This window comes from Sinocyclocheilus rhinocerous, unplaced genomic scaffold (genome assembly GCF_001515625.1).
Source record: "Sinocyclocheilus rhinocerous isolate Xijiao unplaced genomic scaffold, SAMN03320098_v1.1 scaffold1799, whole genome shotgun sequence".
Taxonomy (NCBI): Eukaryota; Metazoa; Chordata; class Actinopteri; order Cypriniformes; family Cyprinidae; genus Sinocyclocheilus; species Sinocyclocheilus rhinocerous.
The window spans coordinates 28,154-50,401 of NW_015648615.1; the positions used below are offsets into that span (position 1 = coordinate 28,154).

Below are 22,248 nucleotides of genomic sequence, written 5' to 3' on the forward strand. Positions count from 1 at the left end.
AGTCCTTCAGGCTTATTTGAAAACGACATTGTATATGTGTTGGTGCAGGGTTGGAACTAAACTGAGTTCTGTACCCCTGGTCTATTGCACTGAATGGGTTTACAAAACAATAGCCAGTGAGGTTCCTGCGGTGAGGATGAGGATGGTTTCTTAAAGTAAGTGTGTGAGGTCCTGTTGTGTGTTAGACCCTGTTGAATACTGGAGATTGAGGTACCGGTGACGATGGATTACCTCTCAAAGAAACACAGATCTGCTGCAGATGTGTCTCCTTCTGACTGGGTACAGACAGAGTAAATAATGAAGTGTGTCAAACCAACTAAACACATGAGAAGCACGATGGCTGTCCACACTGAGCACTTACACACCCACAGTACAGTTCAGATTCAAAAACATGTACAGCAAAGCACAGTGTCTGAAATGAACTTTAGTTTTGCTCTGTTCGAACAATTGCTTGTCACAATCTGCTCACTTAAAATTCACAGCCTGCAAACGTGTTATGTCCACTCAGCATAAAAAACAGCAAGTATTCTGACTAAAGAGTGCTTTGTCTTTTTTTTTTTTTTTTTTACATTCCTCATCAGAAGATGGACAGGGTATTTGTTTCTAAAGGAATGGCAGGTCTTCTTTTCACACTTGAAATTTTGGACCTCAAATATGGCTTGCTACATTGCAGACTGTGGACATGTAGTTGACATGGGATTTCTTGGTGCGTGTGAATTTTCCAGAGGGCTGTTGAGAAGACTATGCCCTTCTTAAGATCTATTAAAGGAGTCATATCATACATTGTATTATTATCATTGTTTAACATTTTTCCCATGAGGTCCACTTATAATTTTTTGCTCCGACAATAGTCATAATTGAGTTTTTAATAACTGTTTTTACATCTTGTTGCTGATCTTCAACATTGAACAGGCTTTTTTGCCTTTAAGTCATAAACAGTTTATTTCCATGTGAAATGAGCAACAGGGCTTTGCTGTACGCATCTGTAAACTGGATCCAATCTGCTCTGAAATGTGCACTGAAACCTTAAAAATTATGTTTCTTAAAGGAATATTTCACCCAAAAATGAAAATCATGTGATCATAAATTTTATTTAAGGGATATTGTCCTGGCAGTATTTTCCCCTTTCCCATCCTTTTTTTTTTACTGTTTATTTTTTCTTACAGAAAATGGTAAAAACCATATTTGATTATATATATGTTCGTATTTGAACAACAACATACTAAATTAACATATAAAGCATTTGTGTCTCAAGATGTGATTTAAACTGCTTGATTCATGTAGATTACTGTTAGGAGGTCTCTGTACTTTTTGATGTGTCAAACCTTCGATTGCGTGGACTTTAAGTAAATGGACAAAAAATAGGAGAATATATTAAAAATATCCTCATTTGTATTTAAAGATAAACAAAAGTCTTTGGATTTGGAACAACATGAGAATGAGTAAATGGTGACAGAATTGTCATTTTTGGGTGAATTATTCCTTCAACACTGGGATCCTATAAGATCTGCAGAGTGTAGGTGCTACACACAGCCAGGAAAAGCACAAAGTTTGATGCAATATCCAACATTTTACTCCAATCGTCAGTCCTTCTGGTGTTTTAACAATAATGTTACCTATCCTACTTTGTCATTGTGAGTGGACACCAAATAAGAATTGCTAATATGTAAATGTTGGTGGTCATTATTATTCAGAAAAATAAATTTTTGCTGCGTAGTTTCAGTAAATGCCCTTTAAATTTGGACAAGGGAAGAAGTTCTGAAAGTTACAGTCTGATGTCATAGTACAATGAACTTTTATTTCAAAATATCATGATATGGCCCCTTTAAGAGTCAAAGTCTCAATCAACATATTCATGATCTGGCTAGGTGTAAAGGACTGAATTCTGTTCTAATAAAAGTGCTGTAAACCAGGTTTGGACGTCCAGCAAAACAAATGGCTTCCTGATTCCCCGTTATCAAGAACAGGGTCTGTGTGCAGGGCTCAGCTGTGCTGACCCTTGCTGGTGCAGTAGATTGTGACTGTGGGCAGTGCATGTCTGCAGTGCTGGTGGGTTAGATTGAGCCCGAGTCAGATGCATGGCCTCATGGGAGCTCCGTGCCTGAGTTTAGCTAGTCACAGTGAGACTGTCCTTTTTGCCCTTTTGTTCCTCTGTGTCACTTTAAATGGAGGCTGCGTGTCACTTCCTGGAGCCATACTGACACAGTATCAGTCAAAAAGGACATTGAAACCCTGCTATGCATCTATGCGTCTGGTTAAACTATTTTGGGGGTCTGGCTGTGTCCTTTGCTGGGGAAGAGTTCATGTAAAGTTCTTGTGTGAGATTTATGGGCGCACATGAACAGGTCAGGTTTGGAGGCACAGGGACCACAGAACTGGGCTGACAAAAAATGAGGTCTGTGTTACTCAGGAGCCATCTTCCTGTGCTGCTTCTCCAGCACTTGATTAAAGCAAAATAATGTGCTAAGCAATCTGTTAGCTCGGTCACAGCACAGTGAAATTCATTCAGTCAGACACATTTTTACTGTCCTCAGAAACAGGGAATAAGACTGACACTTGGTCCCACATCACAAGTGAAAGGGAAAGCAGTATACACACACGTGAGAGAGGTTGCTATCACACGTATGTGACTTTTTAGTGTAAATGTGTGCATGTTTATGTACAGGTTTAAGCAGGAATATATGCGTGAGCAGGTGAGTGGAAAAAACGTGCTTTGTAGACTGTGATACACAGTTGAGGGGTGAGGTAGAGTCTGTTTGAAGACATGGTATAAGTGACACTCATTTCATTTCCTCTTGCAAGAAGGTTGTGGAGATTGTAAGTTCTCTACTTTCAAAACCAGCAAAGATATAGGGTACAATGGGGCTAAAAGTCCTTTCTATTTTTCATTTCCCTCTCCAGACAATGAATAGCCACAAACACAACTACAGAACTTCCCTAAGGACCTGTTTGTTACTATGCACTGCAAAATAAATAAGGTTTATTTTAAGTCATTTCCGTTTTGTTTTTTTTATTGTAAATGTTGCAGATGTAACTAATGAGAATCCCTGAAATTATATAATATATTTTGCAACAAAAACTTGATTTGCAGTTTTGTTGAAGGTGATTAAATCTAAAACTAGCAATTAGTATTAGGTAAAATTTGTATTAGGTAAATACTTGTGATAAAACGAAAGTAGCAACATATCTTTTCTTCTGTATTGTGACATACATCTGAGTGTATATGATTTTGATTAAACACAGTGCCAAAAATGCATATATGCACAAATGAATAGATCACAAAATCATCAATAACATGCATTTAGAAAACAGATGTGGTGAATTTGCATTTCATGCTAACTGTAATTCTGTATAAACATTTCACAACAAACCTACAATGAGCTCTGATGTTATTAACTGATCAAACTGCAGTTTGAAATGTTGTGATTTATCTTGAAGCTTTTTTTGTTTGATTTAAACGGACAGTTCACACAAAAATTTAAATCATAATTTGCTCACCTTCCATTTGTTCAAAACCTGTATGAGTTTCTTTTGTCAAACACAAAAGAAGATATTTTGGAGAATGCTGGTATCCAAACAGTTGACGGTCCAGAGTATTTTTTTTTTCCATACTATGGAAGTCAATGGGTACCGTCAACTGTTTGGTTACTAACATTCTCCAAAATATCTGGGGCCTCATTTATCAACAGTGCGTAGAAAAGTTTCTATATTTTGTCCTTCCACAATATTTACACACATTCCTACATATAAGTACAAGTTGTTAGATCACACGCTTTGTGTGAAACTGTGCTTACGCACACATCTGTGCGTACGCACTGTTGAAAAGGAGGGCCCTTATTTTGAGCTCAACAGGAACAACTTGAGATTTGGAACAACTTTAGGGTGAGTAAATGTTGACAGAATTTTCAAATTTTGAGTTTTGAATTGACTGCTCCAATAACAATGGAGATTAATGTGTGAAACAATGTAGCAAAAATACATTTTTAAATACGATACTAAAATAATTTTAGTATTTAATCATATTTCATACACAATTAAATAAACAGAAAATTGTTCAACGCCTTTTGTTGAAGTAGTTATTTTGATGTTTAGCCCCAATGTAACCTATTACTCTTATGATCTAACCCTTAGTTCCTGTTTTTGTTATCATCTGTCAAATTCAGATTTTCAGGAATCATTTACCACCCTGTACTTCCCTGTACTTCTAATTTGTCCACATAAATGGTATGATGAATGGATTTCAGGGGTAATATTCCCCTAAAATAAGTACCATGACACTACCATGTTTTTTTGGAATAATACCATAGTATTCTCTGAAGTTCTATGTAATACCATATGGTTCTAGCATCTGATGAGCCAGGTCAATTGGAGCACAATGAGCGATCTGAAGTCCATAATATGGAGATGGATGCGTCTCAAACCACAGCATATGGCTTAATACATATGTACATCAATCTGTCTGCCCAAACGGACAACACTAGGACAGATGAATACAGGAGGAAATACCCCACCACAGCTATATCGGCCACACACCAGAAAGCGACAAGAGACTATTCAGAAAATGAGGTCACAAAATGTTCAGCTTAAGTAACATACAAGTGGATATGGTAGATAGGAAGGTATGTGAGAACTGTAGACGCTGCATTGTAAGAAGATAAATGGGTTAATGCAGGCAGAATAGTATGCATACATACATGTATGGACATGTTGCTACATGTATGTCTGTATGCTGGTGTATATGAGGTATGAGAAGTTCACACAACATATTAATGTATGTACAAGTGCACACAGGTAGTTATGTTCACAAAGGAGATATTCTATGCGTGCAAAGAGGAAGATGAATGCTGAAATACTACTGTAATCAGAGGAAAATTAGGTTAATCGTGTAGAGCCCAAATGTAGGTGTTCGATGTTGCACATAGACGTTTCCTCTGTACTTACAACGACAGCTAGCGTTTCCGAAACAGGTTATGAAATAGCTTTTGAATGTGTGGGTTTCTTTGTCACGCTTTTAAAATAAGCTCCTTCTGAGGTTGGGAGGTATGTCGGTACGAGAGGTAGGTTGATGCATGCTAGCTTTTTGTCCATCTGTGGGAGGAATCTGAATGGCAAGTGACTGTAGGGTCGAAAGATGTGGAGGCCGACAACCCAAAACATATCCTAGACAAAGCTGGCGGTGCATGTCCCGGCTCGGCATTGCATGAGGATGCAAAAAACAAATGCTTTGCGAAAACAAATTCACGATCAGTTTTCCCTCCCCGAGTTCCCCTGAGGCTCTCGGTCACACCTCCTGATCCTCGAAGACCTCTAGGAAGAGCGGGGGGAAGAGTTCTGTGGGACACTCCACTTTCATGTGCAGGAAGCGGCTGGCATGACAGGCGCCGATCATGCGTAGGTTCGTCACCTTCATCAGCAGCTTGGGCCAGAAGTGTGAGATGTTGTGCTTGCGATGGTTGATGTAGTGCTCGAATGCTAACAAGTACATCTCCTGACACTTCTCGACCTTTTCCACACACGCGAGTCCGGAACGATCTGTGCAACGGAAGATCAAACTAATATTGAAGTGACTGTCAAGATGCTATCAGAGGTCATAACAGGAAAGTTAAAGGACGGATACAGGACTAGTTCACCACTAAATGAAAAATCATAATTTATCCTTCTCATGTGGTTTCAAACCTACATGTTGTTATTTTTCCCATTGAACACAAATCAATATTTCATAAGGGTTATATTAATGTTTTTTGTAAAGTGGTAAGTAAATAATCATTGGATTACAGGTTTTGTTTAGGTTTGTTTATATTTAAAATGTTATACATCAAGCATATCTGTAATGCATATCACTTGAGCATGAATGGATGTTACATAAAAAGGTTAATTATTATGAAATATTTTAAATAAGATATTTGTAGTGTCATTTTGGCTGTGATTTTTTTTTTATCCACTAGATGGTGCCATTTAGCAGTAGTCGCAATATTAAAGGGGTCATATGATGCTATTTTAAAGATGATTATTTTGTGTGTTTGGTGTAACAGAATATGTTGACATGCTTTAATGTTCAAAAAACACATTATTTTTCAAATAAGGTACATTATTGTAGGTCCTCTATGCCCCGCCTCTCTCAAACACGTCGTTTTCAACAAAGCCCCCTCCGGTGGGCAAGTGACGTAACCGGTGTTGCGGCTTAAACAGATAATTAAACAATATAAAAGTATTTACTGTCACTTTTGATCAATTTAATGTATCCTTGCTGAATACAATTTTGATTTCTTCATAAAAAAATCTTACTGACCCCAAACGTTTGAATGGTACTGTATTTTAAGCACTTGAAAATGAAAGGTTATACAGACGAATTGTGTGAGGAACCAACAGAAAGTTATTATTCACTGATAAACCTCCTTCCCAGTTCAGACATCATTAGTTTGTGTGTGTCTTGTCAAACGTACATCAAATTTTGTGATCTGAAAGCTGCAGCGGAGGACAAGATGATCAGTGAACAATAACCTTTAAAATTTCGTATTTAAAAATTCTCCATTTGTGTTCAATGGGAGAAGAGGTTTGAAACAACATGAAGGTGAGTAAATGATGACAGGATCTTCATAAGACACACATATGGCTGTAGCAGCTGTCAGTCCATCTCACCTGAGCTCATGAGCAGTACAGCCTGCAGCAGCGCCACCTCTGAGTCATCCAGGTTGAACTGTGACAGGCTCTTGCCCAAATCAAAGATGGCATCAGACACCACTCCTAACCCTCCGTTCTTCAGCTGCTCTCGACTGACAGCCATCTCCCCGCTCAGGGTCAGCGTCTCGCTCTCCGGGTCGTACCGCACTGCTGCGCGCAACGACATGATCTCCATACAGCAGCCTTTCAGCAGGATGATCTGGTCTTCACAGGGCAGCTGGACACCAGTGGAAGACAATAAAGCACAAACGATTCCTGTTTGCATGATATTAATCAAGGCTCAAAAACAAGGACGGACCACTATTTGATTGCTGTCTTTTAAATTGTTTTTTGAGATTCCTAGCACAATCAAATACATCTCCCTTAGAGGCTTCTAACTACAGGCTTCAATGTAGCAAGTCAACAACTGATGATTTGTGATCATTATGTGTTCACATGAGCGATTAGAGTGGCAAAATAACAAGTGTTTCAAAGCACAGCAACAGCCTGTAATCACAGTCAATGTTTTAATAAGGCCATTACTCAAATGCGGTAGCAAGGCAGCCTTTTTCATTCACACACAAGCACAGGCATGCCGTTTTGGTTCAGAAAGTACAGTGACAGCTGGAGCTGAGCACATAATTGCTCTTTCACAGCGGTCTCTGACAATTGATGTAATAATGCAGCACCGTGCTGTTTATGAAAATGTGTATTTATGGAATAAGCATCAGCTGCGGAGGGGCTTTTTCAGGCGCGGTAGAGAATGGAGACGTTCATGTGCAGTACTTGAAAACACAGACACTGACCTCAGAGAACATGGGCAGCTTTTTGGCAAAGTCCACAACTCGTGTGATGGCAGGGGTGATGATCTTGGTGAACTCACTGAAGGCCTCCAGGTCGACTTTGTCGTTGTCTGATGTGGGGGCTGGAGACTGCCCGATGTCTTCTGGCTGAAAGACAAACCAATATAGAGGTTTGAATTGAAAAAACAATCTGACAGATGTTGCTTTAGATTTTTTTCCCCTGCTTTTCACATTTTTAACATATTTACTGCCCACACCATAAGAAATACATTTCATTTTACCAACATTTGTATAAGTGAGATCATGTATGTTGTACATTATTGTTTCTCCTCTATGCCCCGCCTTTTTGAAACGCGTCGATTTTTACAAAGCTCATTGGTCTGAAAAAAGCGAGGTGTACTGTGATTGGCCAGCTATCCAATGCGTTGTGATTGGCCGAATACCTCAAGTGTGTGAAGGAAATGTTACGCCCCTCACATACTGTTGATGCCGTGTCCCGGCCGAAGCGATGATTCAAAAACATTAAAACCCATTACAAACGAGGCATTTGTTGCATCCAGTGGGGACATAATTACTGATTATAATGACTTATACTGTCTTTTTACGCGTTGCGTTGCATTGCGCCGCGTAAACATAAAACCCTGTCTGCATTTGTTGAAATCGCATCATATGACCCCTTTAATATTTTATTCAGCAAGGATGCATTAAGTTGCATCAAAAGTGACAGTGTTGACATTTATAATGTTACAAAAACGTCAAATACATATTGTTCTTTTAAACTTTCTATTCATCAAAGAATCCTGAAAAATTAACATCATTTCCACAAAATTATTAAGCAGCACAAGTGTTTTCAACATTGATAATAATAATCTATGTTTCTCGAGTAGCAAATCAGAATATTAGAATGATTTCTGAAGGATCATGTGACACTGAAGACTGGAGAAATGATGCTGAAAATTCAGCTTTGCATCACAGGAATACATCACATTTTTAAACATTAAAACAGAAAACAGCAATTTCACAGTATTACTGTTTTTACTGTATTTCCTTGTATTTTGATTATAAAAGACTTCTTTAAAAAAACAATTACAAAATGACCCCAGACTTTTTGTTTTGATTTTTAATTTGTTTATACTTCTCAACCCATTCTAAGGCTACGTTTACACTAGTGCTTTTTCGTTTTAAAACGCATAACTTTTGCTACGGTTACGCCTGTCGTTTACACTACTCCGCCGTTTTCGAGGTCGAAAACTGAGACTTTTGAAAATGCTGCAGACCCCGTTTTAGTATGAAAACTCTGGGGTTGCGTTACAGACCAAAACTGAGACTTTTGAAAGCGATGGCGTGGCTGCCCACATTCTCTCTGAGTATCCTTGACGACTGTGTAAACAATAACATCATGCTCATTGTTGTACCCATAGATATGTATAGGTAGATACCTCATTTGACCGCTCCAAGCACATAGATGAAAACGAAAATGCACTAGTGTAAACAGGGCCTAAGGCCGTTTTCACATTCGGTTAGACTGAACTCAAGCAAACGCAGTATGATCCACTAGAGCACAGACCAGACAAACAAACCCAACTCTGATTACAAAAGAGTCCATCCATCTATCCTCAAACTGATTTGTCTGATTGTTTGAGGGCCAATCCAGTGCTCTTTGGTCATTGTCAGCTACTCTCAAATCCTGACAGACCACTCTGTGTAACAACACTAGTTGCTAAGTAACATGTTTTTTGACCCCTGACATTCAAACACAATTGCCATGATGAAGAAGTGACTCCCAAAAGAACAGCAAACAGACGGACAAGAGCTGGAGGTTATTAGCAATCTAGCTGAGAACCCAACCACCTGTACAATGTAGTCAACCTATCAATGCTTTACATGATCACAGACATACAGACACAACCAGGCCTCTTACTAAGAACTTGCGTTTCTGCTTCCAGTGAGGGCCCTGGGCATTGGTGTGACGATGAGCCTCCGTCACCATACGAATCAGCTCCCACTCCGAGACGGTGGGCTCAGGCCGATTGTGCAGTGTTTTCACAATCTCCTCTTTCTTTTTCCGTTCCCGGTTTTCCTCGATCAGACGCCTCTTGGCCACACGCTTTGAATCATCCAGCACCACTGCCAGGGACATGAATCACTCGCACAATCACTCATTTAATACTCTCAGTACTAAACAGGAAATGGCAGGCAATGTTATGTAATGTTATTATGCGTAAGAAGATTATAGCAGGTTTTTTCAAAGGCCAGATTTATATATTTATTTTTTGAGAAACAATGTCATTTAAAGACATTTAAAGATTTTTACAGAGACTGCAATCTTACCATCAGATTGTGCTGAATTAATACTTCAACAGGGTTTATATATTAATAACTACTGAAAAAAATACATACATATATACATATATATATTTATACTTTATAATATAAAAATTGTAAACATTAGGAAACATTTTCTGTAGTCTTTAGATACTAGTAAGTCTTTTCTAAAATAAAATAAAATAAAATAAAATTGAAAAATAAAAAACACCAAATAAAAAATATATAATAATAATAAGACTTTTTTCTAAAATAAAATAAAATAAAATAAAATAAAATAAAATAAAATAAAATAAAATAAAATAAAATAAAATAAAATAAAATAAAATAAAATAAAATAAAATAAAATAAAATAAAATAAAATAAAATAAAATAAAATAAAATAAAATAAAATAAAATAAAATAAAATAAAATAAAATAAAATAAAATAAAATAAAATAAAATGGTCACACTTTAATTTAATGTCAAGTTCTCACTATTTACTAACTATTAACTACGACTTTTCAAACTCCTAATTACGGCTTTTTAATAGTTAGTAAGGTAGTTGTTAAATTTAGGTATTAGGTAGGATTAGGGATGTAGAATATGGTCATGCAGAATATGTGCTTTATAAGTACTAATAAACAGCCAATTTGCTAGTAATATGCATCCTAATAAGCAACTAGTTAATAGTGAGAATTTGTCCCAATACTACATAAATATTAAATATAAATATACTAAATAAAATAAAATAAAATGGGTTAGTCTGTAGTCATTTTTATTAACTTAATATAAAAAAACGTAATCTACAGTATGTCTTCATTTAGCCAAGCAAACGTGTGTGTGTGTGTGTGTGTGTGTTTGTGTGAACACTCACAGTCAATGGCCATGCCCACCGAGATGCACTTCTTGAAGCGGCACAGCTGGCACTGGTTGCGGGTGATTTTATCAATGATGCAACAGCTGTCATATTTGCAGGAATAGGAAGGGTGAAGATTCTTCTGTATTGTCCTCCTAAAGAAACCCTGGGAGAAGAAGAAAGCAGATTAATGCCCAAGTACAGACTAATTATGATTATCAAGCGGTTCAAGGGTTGGAAATCTCACCTTGCAGCCCTCACATGTGATGCAGCGGTAATGGTAGCCGGTGGCCTTGTCCCCGCATACCACACATGGCTCATCTTTCTCCAGGTAGCTGGGAACATACCCTGGAACAGAGATGATGTTCACTAGAAGAGGAGGAGGAGATGGACTGTTACAGCAGAACACACACACATACACACCCACACCATGCTTTATGGGGACATTTCATAGACATAATGGTTTTTATACTGTCCAAACTTCTATTTTCTATCCTCATACCCTAACCCTACCCCACACACAAAACTTCCCTCATTATTATATTTTTAAAAAACTTCATTTTAAACTATTTTCCTCATTGAGACCAAAAAAAATGTCCTCACAATGTCAAAAATGACTGGTATTACCATCCTTGAGGGGATATTTGATCCCCATAATGTAGGGAATACCAGGACCACACACACACACACACTACCTCTACAACCCTGAGATACTATTTCACCAACACTGACTGTCATATTGTTAATAACTCCTTTTGTGTTCTGGGAAGTCATAAGCGTTTCGAGAATCACAAGTGTGAGGAGATGATAACAGTATTTTTAGTTTATTCCAAAAAGATCTGTGGACAATGTTGGACTGTGAACTCAATTAAACTGACCAAACACAGACATGTTGTCTGTTTCAGAAAAATACTTAAAAAAAATAAAAATATATATATATATATATATATATATATATGTGTGTGTGTGTGTGTGTGTGTGTGTGTGTATATATATTGTTATTGTTCTTAACAATTCTCAAAGATATTAATATTTATTTTTGATAGCTGCATTCAAAATCGGCTTGTCTCAAAACACAGAAGGGGCATGTTTGGGCATCACAGGCGTTTAGACTGCAGTGACACCGTATGCAAAATCCTTACCAGACGTGCTCTTCATAGAGCATTGACTATTCTTTCTTTTTCTCTTCACTCCATTCGGCCACCTGGAGAAAAAGAGGAGAGGGGAAAAAAGTATACAGTAAAATCTGAAATTATTTTCTATTTCTATTTCAAGATCAAAAATACAGTAAGAACACTAATACTGTGAAATATTACTAGAATTATAAATAACTTATTTTAACTTATATTATAATTTAATATGTTTTCATATCATATCAATCAATGCTTAATATTTTGTGGAAAACTATGATACAGGATTCTTTGAATAGAAATTTCAAAAGATCAACATTTATTTGAAACAGAAATCTTTTGTAACATTATAAATGTCTTTACTGTCACTTTTGATCAATTTAATGCATCATTGCTAAATAAAAGTATTTATTTCATTAAAAAAAAAAAACACTTACTGACCCTAAACTATTGGAAGGTAGTGTAACATGCATTTCATTATTATTTCCATTGTTTTACAATACGTATCGTAAGGCCTAACAGTAAAAATGGAAACCATCACATGGAATAATGCCCAAACACTCCACTTGTCTGTCACTGGTCAGACTAACAGACAGTCCCTTCCTAAACTCACACCACTGTGAGCTACTGTTGCTATGTCAGGCTAGGCAGAATGTTCAAACAAACACAATAATGAGAGACAGTGTTAATGAAGGACTTTCTGTTTCTGCATATTAAGCGCAGAAGGGACATTTTAACACTAAAACATTCAAACACTTTCTTTCTTCTGTGGAACATAAATTAAGATATTTTGAGAAATGTGTCCTTTTTTGTGAGTGGAAGTCAATGGTCAGTTAGCAACATTCTTCAGAACATCTTTTGTGTTTCACATTCATAAAGGTTTGAGCAACAGCTGAAAACTCATCTCTTTCGACGCTACTTGACTTCATCCTAAATTTATAAATAATAATAATAATAATTATTATTATCTTTCTCTTTATTTATTCCTTCCCTTTTTAGCTTGTACTTATTTGAACAATGCCTGAAACTTGGTATTAGGAGCACTTCCTGTGTCTGTTTGCCTCTTTAAGAAGAATCGCTTTATGCATTCCCCAATTGTAAGTCGCTTTGGCTAAAAGCGTCTGCAAAATGACTAAATGTAAATGTAATGTAAATGTTTGGAACGACATGAGAGTGAATACATGCTCAAGGCATTTTCATTTTAGGTGAACAATCCCTTTAAGTAAGTGGGCAGAATAAATGCATGTGGTGGCCACACGGTGGCACTGTTTAAAATAATTTCACACGGCATCATTCACCTCAGTTGACCGCCATAATTTGTCTATCAACTGTGTTGCATCACCATGTAAAACTAAAGGAACAGCAACAGACCAAACCACAAACCGGTTTAATGTGTTAAACTCATGTGACTGCCTTCATGACTCCAAAACCACAATAAAATACATAAGCAACACTTTCATGCAAGTCCCTCAGTTGGTAGTGAACAACAACAGAAGACTTGATCTACATGTGGAGCTTATGAACTCACTAGCGTTGTACAGCAAATGAACCCGACACACCTCCGTGAACCAGCACCAAGTCCAGATGATGTGAGGCAATGCTTGTGTGTATAGAGCTCAACACAACAACACATAGTATATACACACGAGTGTTGCATTATTAGTTCACTGCATGAAGATAGTGCTATATTACAAATAACCAAAACTTGATTTGATTACCAAATCAAATCTACTAAGCCTACAACATTGCAAATAACTGAAATGCAACATATTCTAATGCAATCCCGCATTTGAGTTTCATTAAACACACACGCACACACAAACACACACACACAAGATATCCAACCACTGACAATAATGAAATGACTTCTCTCTATTGGATAGCACAGTATTAAGTCCAACTGACAATCTGCCCGTACATCAACAGACACGACTGAACAAACAGAGGGAATGGGATGGATGGAGAAAGAACATTTATATTCTAACCTGTTGACATAATGGGGCTGTAAAATGTGCATGATTGCCGTCTCCCTCCTCTCGCAAAGCTGTCTGCAATCTATCTGCGGTAACAGGGTGTCTGAGCTGGTAGGATGACACTTCTCTCTCTCTCTCTCTCACCCCATCCCATTCCTCTCTCCCTCTCCACACACTCCTCCTCCTGCCACAGCTCCTGTGCATCAGCCCTGTGAGCCCCACCTCTCCTGCATCACTAACCCTCCGCTCTCATCTTCCTCTTCACTCTCTCGCTGCAAAGGGTCCTCTGACATCTGCAGTGTTGTCATTTACACATACTTCAGATACTAATGTTCAGCGTTTTGTTTCAACATAATACATTCATCATGCATAAATCATCAACAGAACTGTGTTAGAGCAGTAAACACAGCATTATAAATCTTCAGTGCATCAATTCAATGCACAAACAGTATGGGGTTCAAAATACTAGTGAAAATACTTCTGTTTTGCAATATTGAAGATTTGTCCATATATATATATATATAGTTTAGTATAATACTATAATACTGTAACGTATAATTTATGTAACAATGATAACAAAAACAATATTAATAACAATAATAATGCTAATATGTAATACTATAATGTACAATGGAAATCTGGGTTCCAAATCTTTTTAAACATGTCAACAAAATTTTATTAAAAGTTATATGATTTTGAACATTTTAAATCAAAGAAATATGTTTTTATTCCCAGACTTCCTCAGGCTTTTGCACTTCACTGCACATTTTTAGCACACATCTAGTTAGAAAATCAATAAAAAAACGTTTTATTATTAACAGCTGCTGCGTTTCTTTGAGTACGAACAAGTTAAAAATGAGAGTTTCTATCCTCTTGAATCTCGTGGCTGAAGCTACACGTGAGCGGATGACGCATCAAAGCAAAATCCACGTCAAAGTTCCACTTCCTCCTTTTTAATTCCCGCACATGCTTTCGAGGAGAGAGGAGCTGAGAGATGAGTGCACACACTCAGAGTGAATAAGCCTTTAAATGCTCACTCACGCGCACTTTCTGCTAATCAAATTACAGAGGCGTAATTAAATGGCGGGTTGAGGCGAGGTAGGGCGCAGTATAAATCTGCCTTTCAGGGAACCATCTGAAACTTCTCTAGCTGCATAATAATCCCACAATTGACCCACAGGTCCCCTGGAACTGTGTGAGAGTGTGTGAGAGTGTGCGTGGTGGTGCACATGCAGTAACTGAACGTCTGGGGGAGGGCGCGACCGTGAGGCAGCACATGTGAGAGACACGTGCTTGGACGCTCCAAATAAACACACACACACACACTGCCTCAATGACACACACTGGTCACAGACAATCCACCGACTGTCGTAATGATTCAGTGTCCTGAATTATCCCTTGCTGCACAGTGGCCCCATCTGGCTTATGTACCTCTCTCTCCTGCACTATAATCTCACTCTCTATTTGTCTTATTCCATATCTAATCGTATCATCTAATCGTAAAACACTTCACACACTTGGATGAACATCAAGCACTCTGGATTACAATTGCATTCGGTTAGGTGATGTTAAAGACTTGCTTCTTGCATATGTGTGCTGCCGTGACTCCTTATATCAATTTAAATGTTATAATAATGCTTATGTTTGATTTTATTATATACTTGAGTCTGATTGATCAGTCAAAGCACTGAGTGGTTAAATATGTTTGTATAATGATGATACACTGTATTATTGACCATTGTTCCTGGTAGCCAATCTAGTTTTATGTCTCTCTTTTCACTCCGAGACCTCTTTCATATCACATAATAAAATAATTTAAACTCAAATCAGTATTTCATGCCCATTAAATGTTTTATTTGGTAAGTTGTAAGAGTGACAATTAGTGAAATTGAATATTTCATAATTATAGACATTAGTAAATAAACACTATTATTTATATACTTTAACACTTTAATACATTTTTAAAATATTATTATTATTATTTTTCCACTCAAATTGTTATTCTGATACATTAATATAATAATAATAATAATAATAAATATGAACATAATAAATACTAAAATAATAATAATGTTTGAGTTGATTATATTTATTATAATATTATTATTATGAATGTGTCGGAATAACATTAAGAGTGGAAAGCTTTATTATATTAATTTTATGAAAGTACAAAAAAGGTCACAGATTTGCATGATTATTTATCTAAAAATAGTGTAAAATTATTTATTACTTAATTTGGTAAATTGTAAGTGTAGTATTCTGGATTATGTAGCGTCAACTCTTCATTATTGCAAAATATACCCAGGGTTTATCAAAACAGCACTTTAAATAAAATTATATATTATGTTAATATTTTTAAATATAATTTTTTTATGAAGCACCTTGTCGGTGTAGAATTGAATAAAATTGTTAACATTACTAAATAATAAATACTTTGGGAAAAATATATTTTTTCTAAAACGTCTGTTATTTGATCAAGCAGATACAGTTATTGGTCATCTCAACCTGGCCAAATACTTGCAGATTAGTCAATCAAGTCAGTCATTTCACCCTAAAATGAAAATTCTGTCTTCGTTACACACCCTCATGTTGTTTCAAATCTGTATGATTTTCTTTCTTCTGTTAAACATAAAAGAAATGTTAGTAACCAAACAGTTTTGGTTACCATTGACTTCCAGTGTCATCAAACAAACAAAAAAACATTAAAACATTTCTCAAAATATCTTATTTTATGTTCCACAGAAGAAAGAAGGTCATACAGGTTTGGAACGACATGAGGGTGAGTAACGATGACAGAATTTTCTGAGTTTTTGACTGAACTACCGCTTTAAGAGCTGACATATATTATAAATACACACAAGATAACTCACCGTGTCTCATCTCCCTCTGGCAGGTTAAGCTCCTGCTCTTTGTGTTCCATTCACCTTGATTCCATCCAGCGTCCAATCACAGGAGACTGAGGCGGACCCGACCCTCGCCGCTTTGCTCAGCATACGCAGGGTGAGTATCCGTCGGCTGCTATAGGACGGCTCATGGTGACATACCCCCGCATGTATTTCTGCCTCTGGATCAAACGCCTTTACACCTGTTTGAAAGAAACACATCATTCGTCTTGAATTAGCACAAAGAGAGTCAAACAGTGAATTTCTCTAATCAAATCACCTCCTCCCTGCTCCTGTCCTCTAGAGGCTGCACCAAATTCATTTGTAAAGCAGCTGTGACTCAGTTTGAACACACGGTGGTGCACATGTGCACCAGATCATTGTGTCTGAACTCTTGCCCCCGGAGCTCGGGCCAAGCTGCTCTCATTAGAGGGAAAAGGCCAGCTGATAAATGCGCATCCCTCACGCCTGTGTGTTATTTTTCCATTCTTGCTCTGAAGCCGATATGGCTTCACCGTGCGAGGTCAATAAATCTGCCTTTTCCAAGGCAACCCACTCGGCCTCTATCTAATTATAGGAAAGCTGAACTGGGTTATTCCATAATGGCTGACCTCAGTGTTTAATAATTCAGCAGATTATTTCATTTTGGGATTAATTTACTTTTTTTTATTTTTTTTAAAATATCTTAGAGATTTAGTTTGTGAAGGATGTCACACTTTCTGTTCTTTTCGCCATCTCTCTCTCTTTCTCTGCACTGACATGCATTATCACCTGCGTGTCACACCTTAGGATCTCACATTCTTAAACAGCCAATAAAAGTACCTCAATCTGAATCAGTGTGATATATGAAGTCGTGACTCACATGACGGCACCCAAGACGAGATCAGACATGAGGCGCACCCTGAACACAAACACAATGACCTGCTGAATCTCTTATTTTAGAGACTGGTTTTAGATTAGTCAATCTACAATAAAGTAATTAGAGATGTTGCTTTTTTAATTAAATAGTATTTATTATGTTAGTGTCTATTGTCTAATAACTTTTGTGCAAATTAAAATGAACCTTTTTTGCTTTCTGACACTAATAAATGATCATTATACTACATAAATACAAACAATATGTAGGGCCCTATGATGCCCTGCGAGCCCTGTTAACACAAACACAATGACCTGCTGAATCTCTTATTTTAGAGACTCTGGTTTTAGATTAGTCAATCTACAATAAAGTAATTAGAGATGTTGCTTTTTTAATTAAATAGTATTTATTATGTTAGTGTCTACTGTCTAATAACTTTTGTGCAAATTAAAATGAAACTTTTTTGCTTTCTGACACTAATAAATGATCATTATACTACATAAATACAAACAATATGTAGGGCCCTATGATGCCCTGCGATGTGGAAAACACGGATGGAATTGTGGAATCCAGTCATAAAAATGGAATTTACTGTATGATGCGGAATGTCATGGAATTTGCCAAATTTTGTATGAATAAATCGAAAGTACGTCAGTTCACTTAAATCAGATCACGAAATGGGCTAGTGTCTGTGAATATTAAGCGGCAAAAAGACTTTTAAAGGTGTCATATATGATGTTGCTAAAAAGAACATCATGTTGTGTATTTGGTGTAATGCAATGTGTTTATGCGGTTTAAGGTTCAAAAACACATTATTTTCCACATACTGTACATTATTGTTTCTCCTCTATGCCCCGCCTTTCTGAAACACGTCCATTTTTACAAAGCTCATCGGTCTGAAAAGCGAGGTGTGCTCTGATTGGCCAGCTATCCAGTGCGTTGTGATTGGCCGAATACCTCAAGCGTGTGACGGAAATGTTACACCCCTTACCATATTTGGAAACACAGCGTCTCCACGACATGGCGGCGCGGCTACTACAGCGAGAATAAAAGTTTCTTTGCGTAAACATTTGGGTGGTGTTATGCAAATCGTCCAACACAGTGACGTAGACATGTGGGGGCGTGTTTATATGAGGTATTTTAGGAGAGCGTGGACCAGTCTTAACTTTTATAAAGAATATCTCTTTGGGTTTGAGACTTTACGGATCTTATATGCATGAACAGCTTGTAACGCTCCAAAGACAAAGGAAAACTTGAAATCGCATCTTATGACCCCTTTAAATATGAATCCTGCATGTTCTGAGTGTTTCTGTGTGAATCGTACAGTCTATGGTGTGAATGAATGGCTCAGACCCCGGGTTTTGTTTACTACACAACTGAAGCGCGTGTGACGCTCCAGGTGTTTTCAGCGTCTGCCCTCTCACTAAATGAGGACATAAACACATGCCCAGAGCTGCTCTAAGAGTCACTTTCTGAGCATTTGACCATTTCATTTTAGAAAAACTGTCATCATATCACACAAACAAAACTCCATCAAGATAAACGTCAGGTTAAACTTGAAGAAATTGTGACAGAAATAGATTACTTTTGTATAGAATAATGTATGTCTTATTGTAATATTACAACTACTACTAATAAAATTATTATTAAAACTTTATTTTTAAGGAATAATTACACAATTTTTCTTCCATGTTTTAACAATACACGTGTTGTGCAGCATTTTGTTTGGCAAAAAATTTGAAAGGGTTTAATTTTCATTGGATTACAAGAAAAGTAAATGAATGTTTTATGCTTTCATTTGAGTACCAGAAAAAAATTGTATAATAAAACGTATTTCATAGGGCCCTAAAATTACATTTTTTGTTAAACTTTTAATAAATTACTATTAAATTACATTTCATGATTTCAAGACATGCTTTTTGATTAATAAAATTTAATTTAACCATTAAAATGGAGTCCAGAAAAAAACAGAATCCAGAAAAGTTAAAAGGGAAAAAAATTAATTTGGAAAAAAATAAAATTTATTTCATAGGGCCCTAAATATGCATTATGAATATGACTCATTATTTTATAAATGTTATTAAGAATAACAATAAAAATAATTTTTGATTCATTATAAAATATCACTAATCATGAACGCTGTAAGCAATTCTTGGGTCTGGTACAAATCTTTAATATACAAAAAAACAACAACAACAATAATAATACTAATAATAAAATAAAAAAATAGAAAAACTTTTTCTCTCATAATTCAGACTTCTAGAATTGTGACATATAAACTTGCAAGTAGCAAGATATAAGATATAAACACTAGATTAGGGACCAATTCTGACTATTAACTAGTTGCTTATCATGCATATTACTAGCATATTGGCTGTTTATTAGTAGTACTTATAAAGCATATTAACACCTTATTCTGCATGACCATATTTTAGATCCCTTAATGCTACTCCATACCAAAACTTAACAAAAACCTTACTATTAAAAAGCCGCAAACTAGGTGTTAATTGAGGCAAAAGTCATAGTTAATAGTTAGTTAATAGTAATAATGTGACGAAACTCAGAATTGCAAGATATAAACTTGCAATTCTGAGAAAAAAAAGTCAGAATTGCGGGTTTATATCTCTATGAAAAGTTGCAATTCCTTTTTTTAATCACGTGGCAGAAACAAGCTTTTATTTAGACAAAAAAATTGTATTGTTAGGTTATAGGGCATATTGTTTTATTTCGTTCAGCCATTACACGCATATTGTAAAGAATCAAAGTATATCAATCTGAATGCTATAACTGATTTATTCAACAAGCTACTGTAGTTGCACTTTTCCCATTCAATAGTTCTGGTCAATAGCTTCTATTGTCACTCTAATGGAACAATCTGATTCAACCATAGAGCCTTGAACAGACTCTGAACATTCAGAAACAACTAAAAAAAAAAAAAAAAACCTGTAGCAGTATTTCAGATGACCACAATGTCCTGATTCGATCAGCTAAATGGTATTGGTAAATGGTATGGCTATTTGTAAAACCAGTAACAAATTAAGCAGACCGAAAGCAGCTTAAATTCTGTTGCTCTGTGAAACCATTCAAGTACAGACAGAGGACATACATTTGTATACAGCACATGCACACAGTCCATATGGCTAAAACAGATTTTGGCAGAAGAGGACTCTTGGGATGCCAAGAAAATGACTGGATTTGCAAAACAAAATTGACCTCTCTCATTTCCTCCCTGGTGAAGGACCACTCGCCCCTTTTTCCATCTCTCATTTATTTTCAATGGGAAAACCAGCATTGTGTGTTTAGAATTAAATAACAGAAACTCAAATAAGTGCCTTGAGCACCGAGTCTGTTTCTTTCGCTATGATATTGTGGGTATTAGTCAGGAAATGCATGTCTGGGCAGATTGTCTACAGTAGTTGAAAAGCTAAAACCATGTCAGCAAAGTGGCGGATTTGTCAAATACACTTTAAGAAGATGTTTTTAAACTCTATACTTCTTGTTTTACAGCACTGAACCATTAAAAAAGCAAAGTCAAACACACTGACTGGGACTAGACTTGTGCCGGTATTCGGTAATGCGATATATCACGGTAATGAATATGCACGATATTGTTATCGTGGGCACTTCTAAATACCGTGAATAATTATATATTACAAATTATTCCGAATTTTGAATGCATTTTAAGAATACTTTTCCCATCAACTGGTCAAAATGCACAACACCGCCGTATGCTGCATGAAAGATGCGTGCGCACTCTGATGTAAACAAGCGCGGACGTAAACTAAATTTCAATATCGTGATAATACCGCATAACGTGATAAAAGCATTAGCAATTAAATCGCAACATGAGAATTTGATACCGGCATATCCCTAACTGGGACACTTGGTCTCTCCCTCTCTCAAAAGTCTAGGACGAATGTGGGATGAGTCTTTCACTATAGTTAATTGAAGACAAGACAATCAAATTGAAACTCTTAATTTTTCCCCTATGCAAGTAAAGACAGTCCTAAAAGCTGTTAATGGCCCACAAAAGAGGGAATCTAAAAGATTATGTTGTGGAACTGATTCACACTCACACTTAGTATGAAATTTACAGTTATCTTGAGGTCAGCTTTAACATTACATCCCTCGCGACACATCACAGAACCATAACTGAGAGGAAGGTGAGAAACGGAGTATGATTGACACGCTGTGTGGGAGTTTGTGCTTTCTAAGTATGATAAAAGCAGAAAACGTGACAGCTGTCAGCTGTTTTGTTTCCTGTGTGGTTACAACTGAATTGTTGGAGACACCACAAAAACTACTTGTGGTAAGAAGAAATTTCGGTCCCACTTTATTTTAAGTGGCCCTAATACCTGTGTACTTACATAGTAACTAGATGTGTACAAAGTATGTAACCACAGTGTAAGTACACATTGGTACATAGTGTCTAGAGCTGTAATATTTCCGTAACTACACACATGTAACAACTAGGGCTGTTCAAAAAATCGAATGCGATTTTCATGCGCATCTCATCAGTAAAGCCGCTCCTGTGATTAGTAGTAAATCTCCAGCACGTGCGTTCAGATGCAGCGGCATTTACTACACAGAGCCGTAGTTCACTGACAAGCTACACAAAATCGCGTTAAAAATCGCAGGCGATGAGATGCACATGACAATCGCATTCGATTTTTTGCACAGCCCTAGTAACAACCCTCCGAATGGTTTGTGTAAGTACAAATGTGTAACAGGACATATATAACTACATTTTGTAACAACAATATGTATAAGAGTAATTGGAA

The 22,248-nt window shown here is 36.6% G+C and overlaps 1 protein-coding gene across 5 annotated transcripts in view; it reads right to left on the reverse strand.

Annotated features, from left to right (window-relative positions):
- Positions 1-4,035: 4,035 nt before the first annotated feature.
- The window catches only part of thraa (thyroid hormone receptor alpha a), a 42,236-nt gene continuing 24,023 nt past the window's right edge, over positions 4,036-22,248 (reverse strand). For 2 of the 5 annotated variants that reach the window (XM_016514667.1, XM_016514666.1), the window contains exons 2-9: positions 16,600-16,814; positions 11,769-11,830; positions 10,874-10,995; positions 10,645-10,792; positions 9,385-9,590; positions 7,467-7,610; positions 6,640-6,898; positions 4,036-5,532 (exon numbers count right to left, since the gene is read on the reverse strand). In XM_016514667.1, coding sequence (XP_016370153.1) covers positions 5,282-5,532; positions 6,640-6,898; positions 7,467-7,610; positions 9,385-9,590; positions 10,645-10,792; positions 10,874-10,995; positions 11,769-11,830; positions 16,600-16,649 — 1,242 coding nt within the window. In that variant the 5' untranslated portion in view covers positions 16,650-16,814 and the 3' untranslated portion in view covers positions 4,036-5,281. Of the gene's footprint in view, positions 5,533-6,639; positions 6,899-7,466; positions 7,611-9,384; positions 9,591-10,644; positions 10,793-10,873; positions 10,996-11,768; positions 11,831-13,741; positions 13,824-16,599; positions 16,815-22,248 lie in introns of those variants that run through there. The other 3 variants (XM_016514669.1, XM_016514670.1, XM_016514668.1) reach the window with 3 other exon arrangements.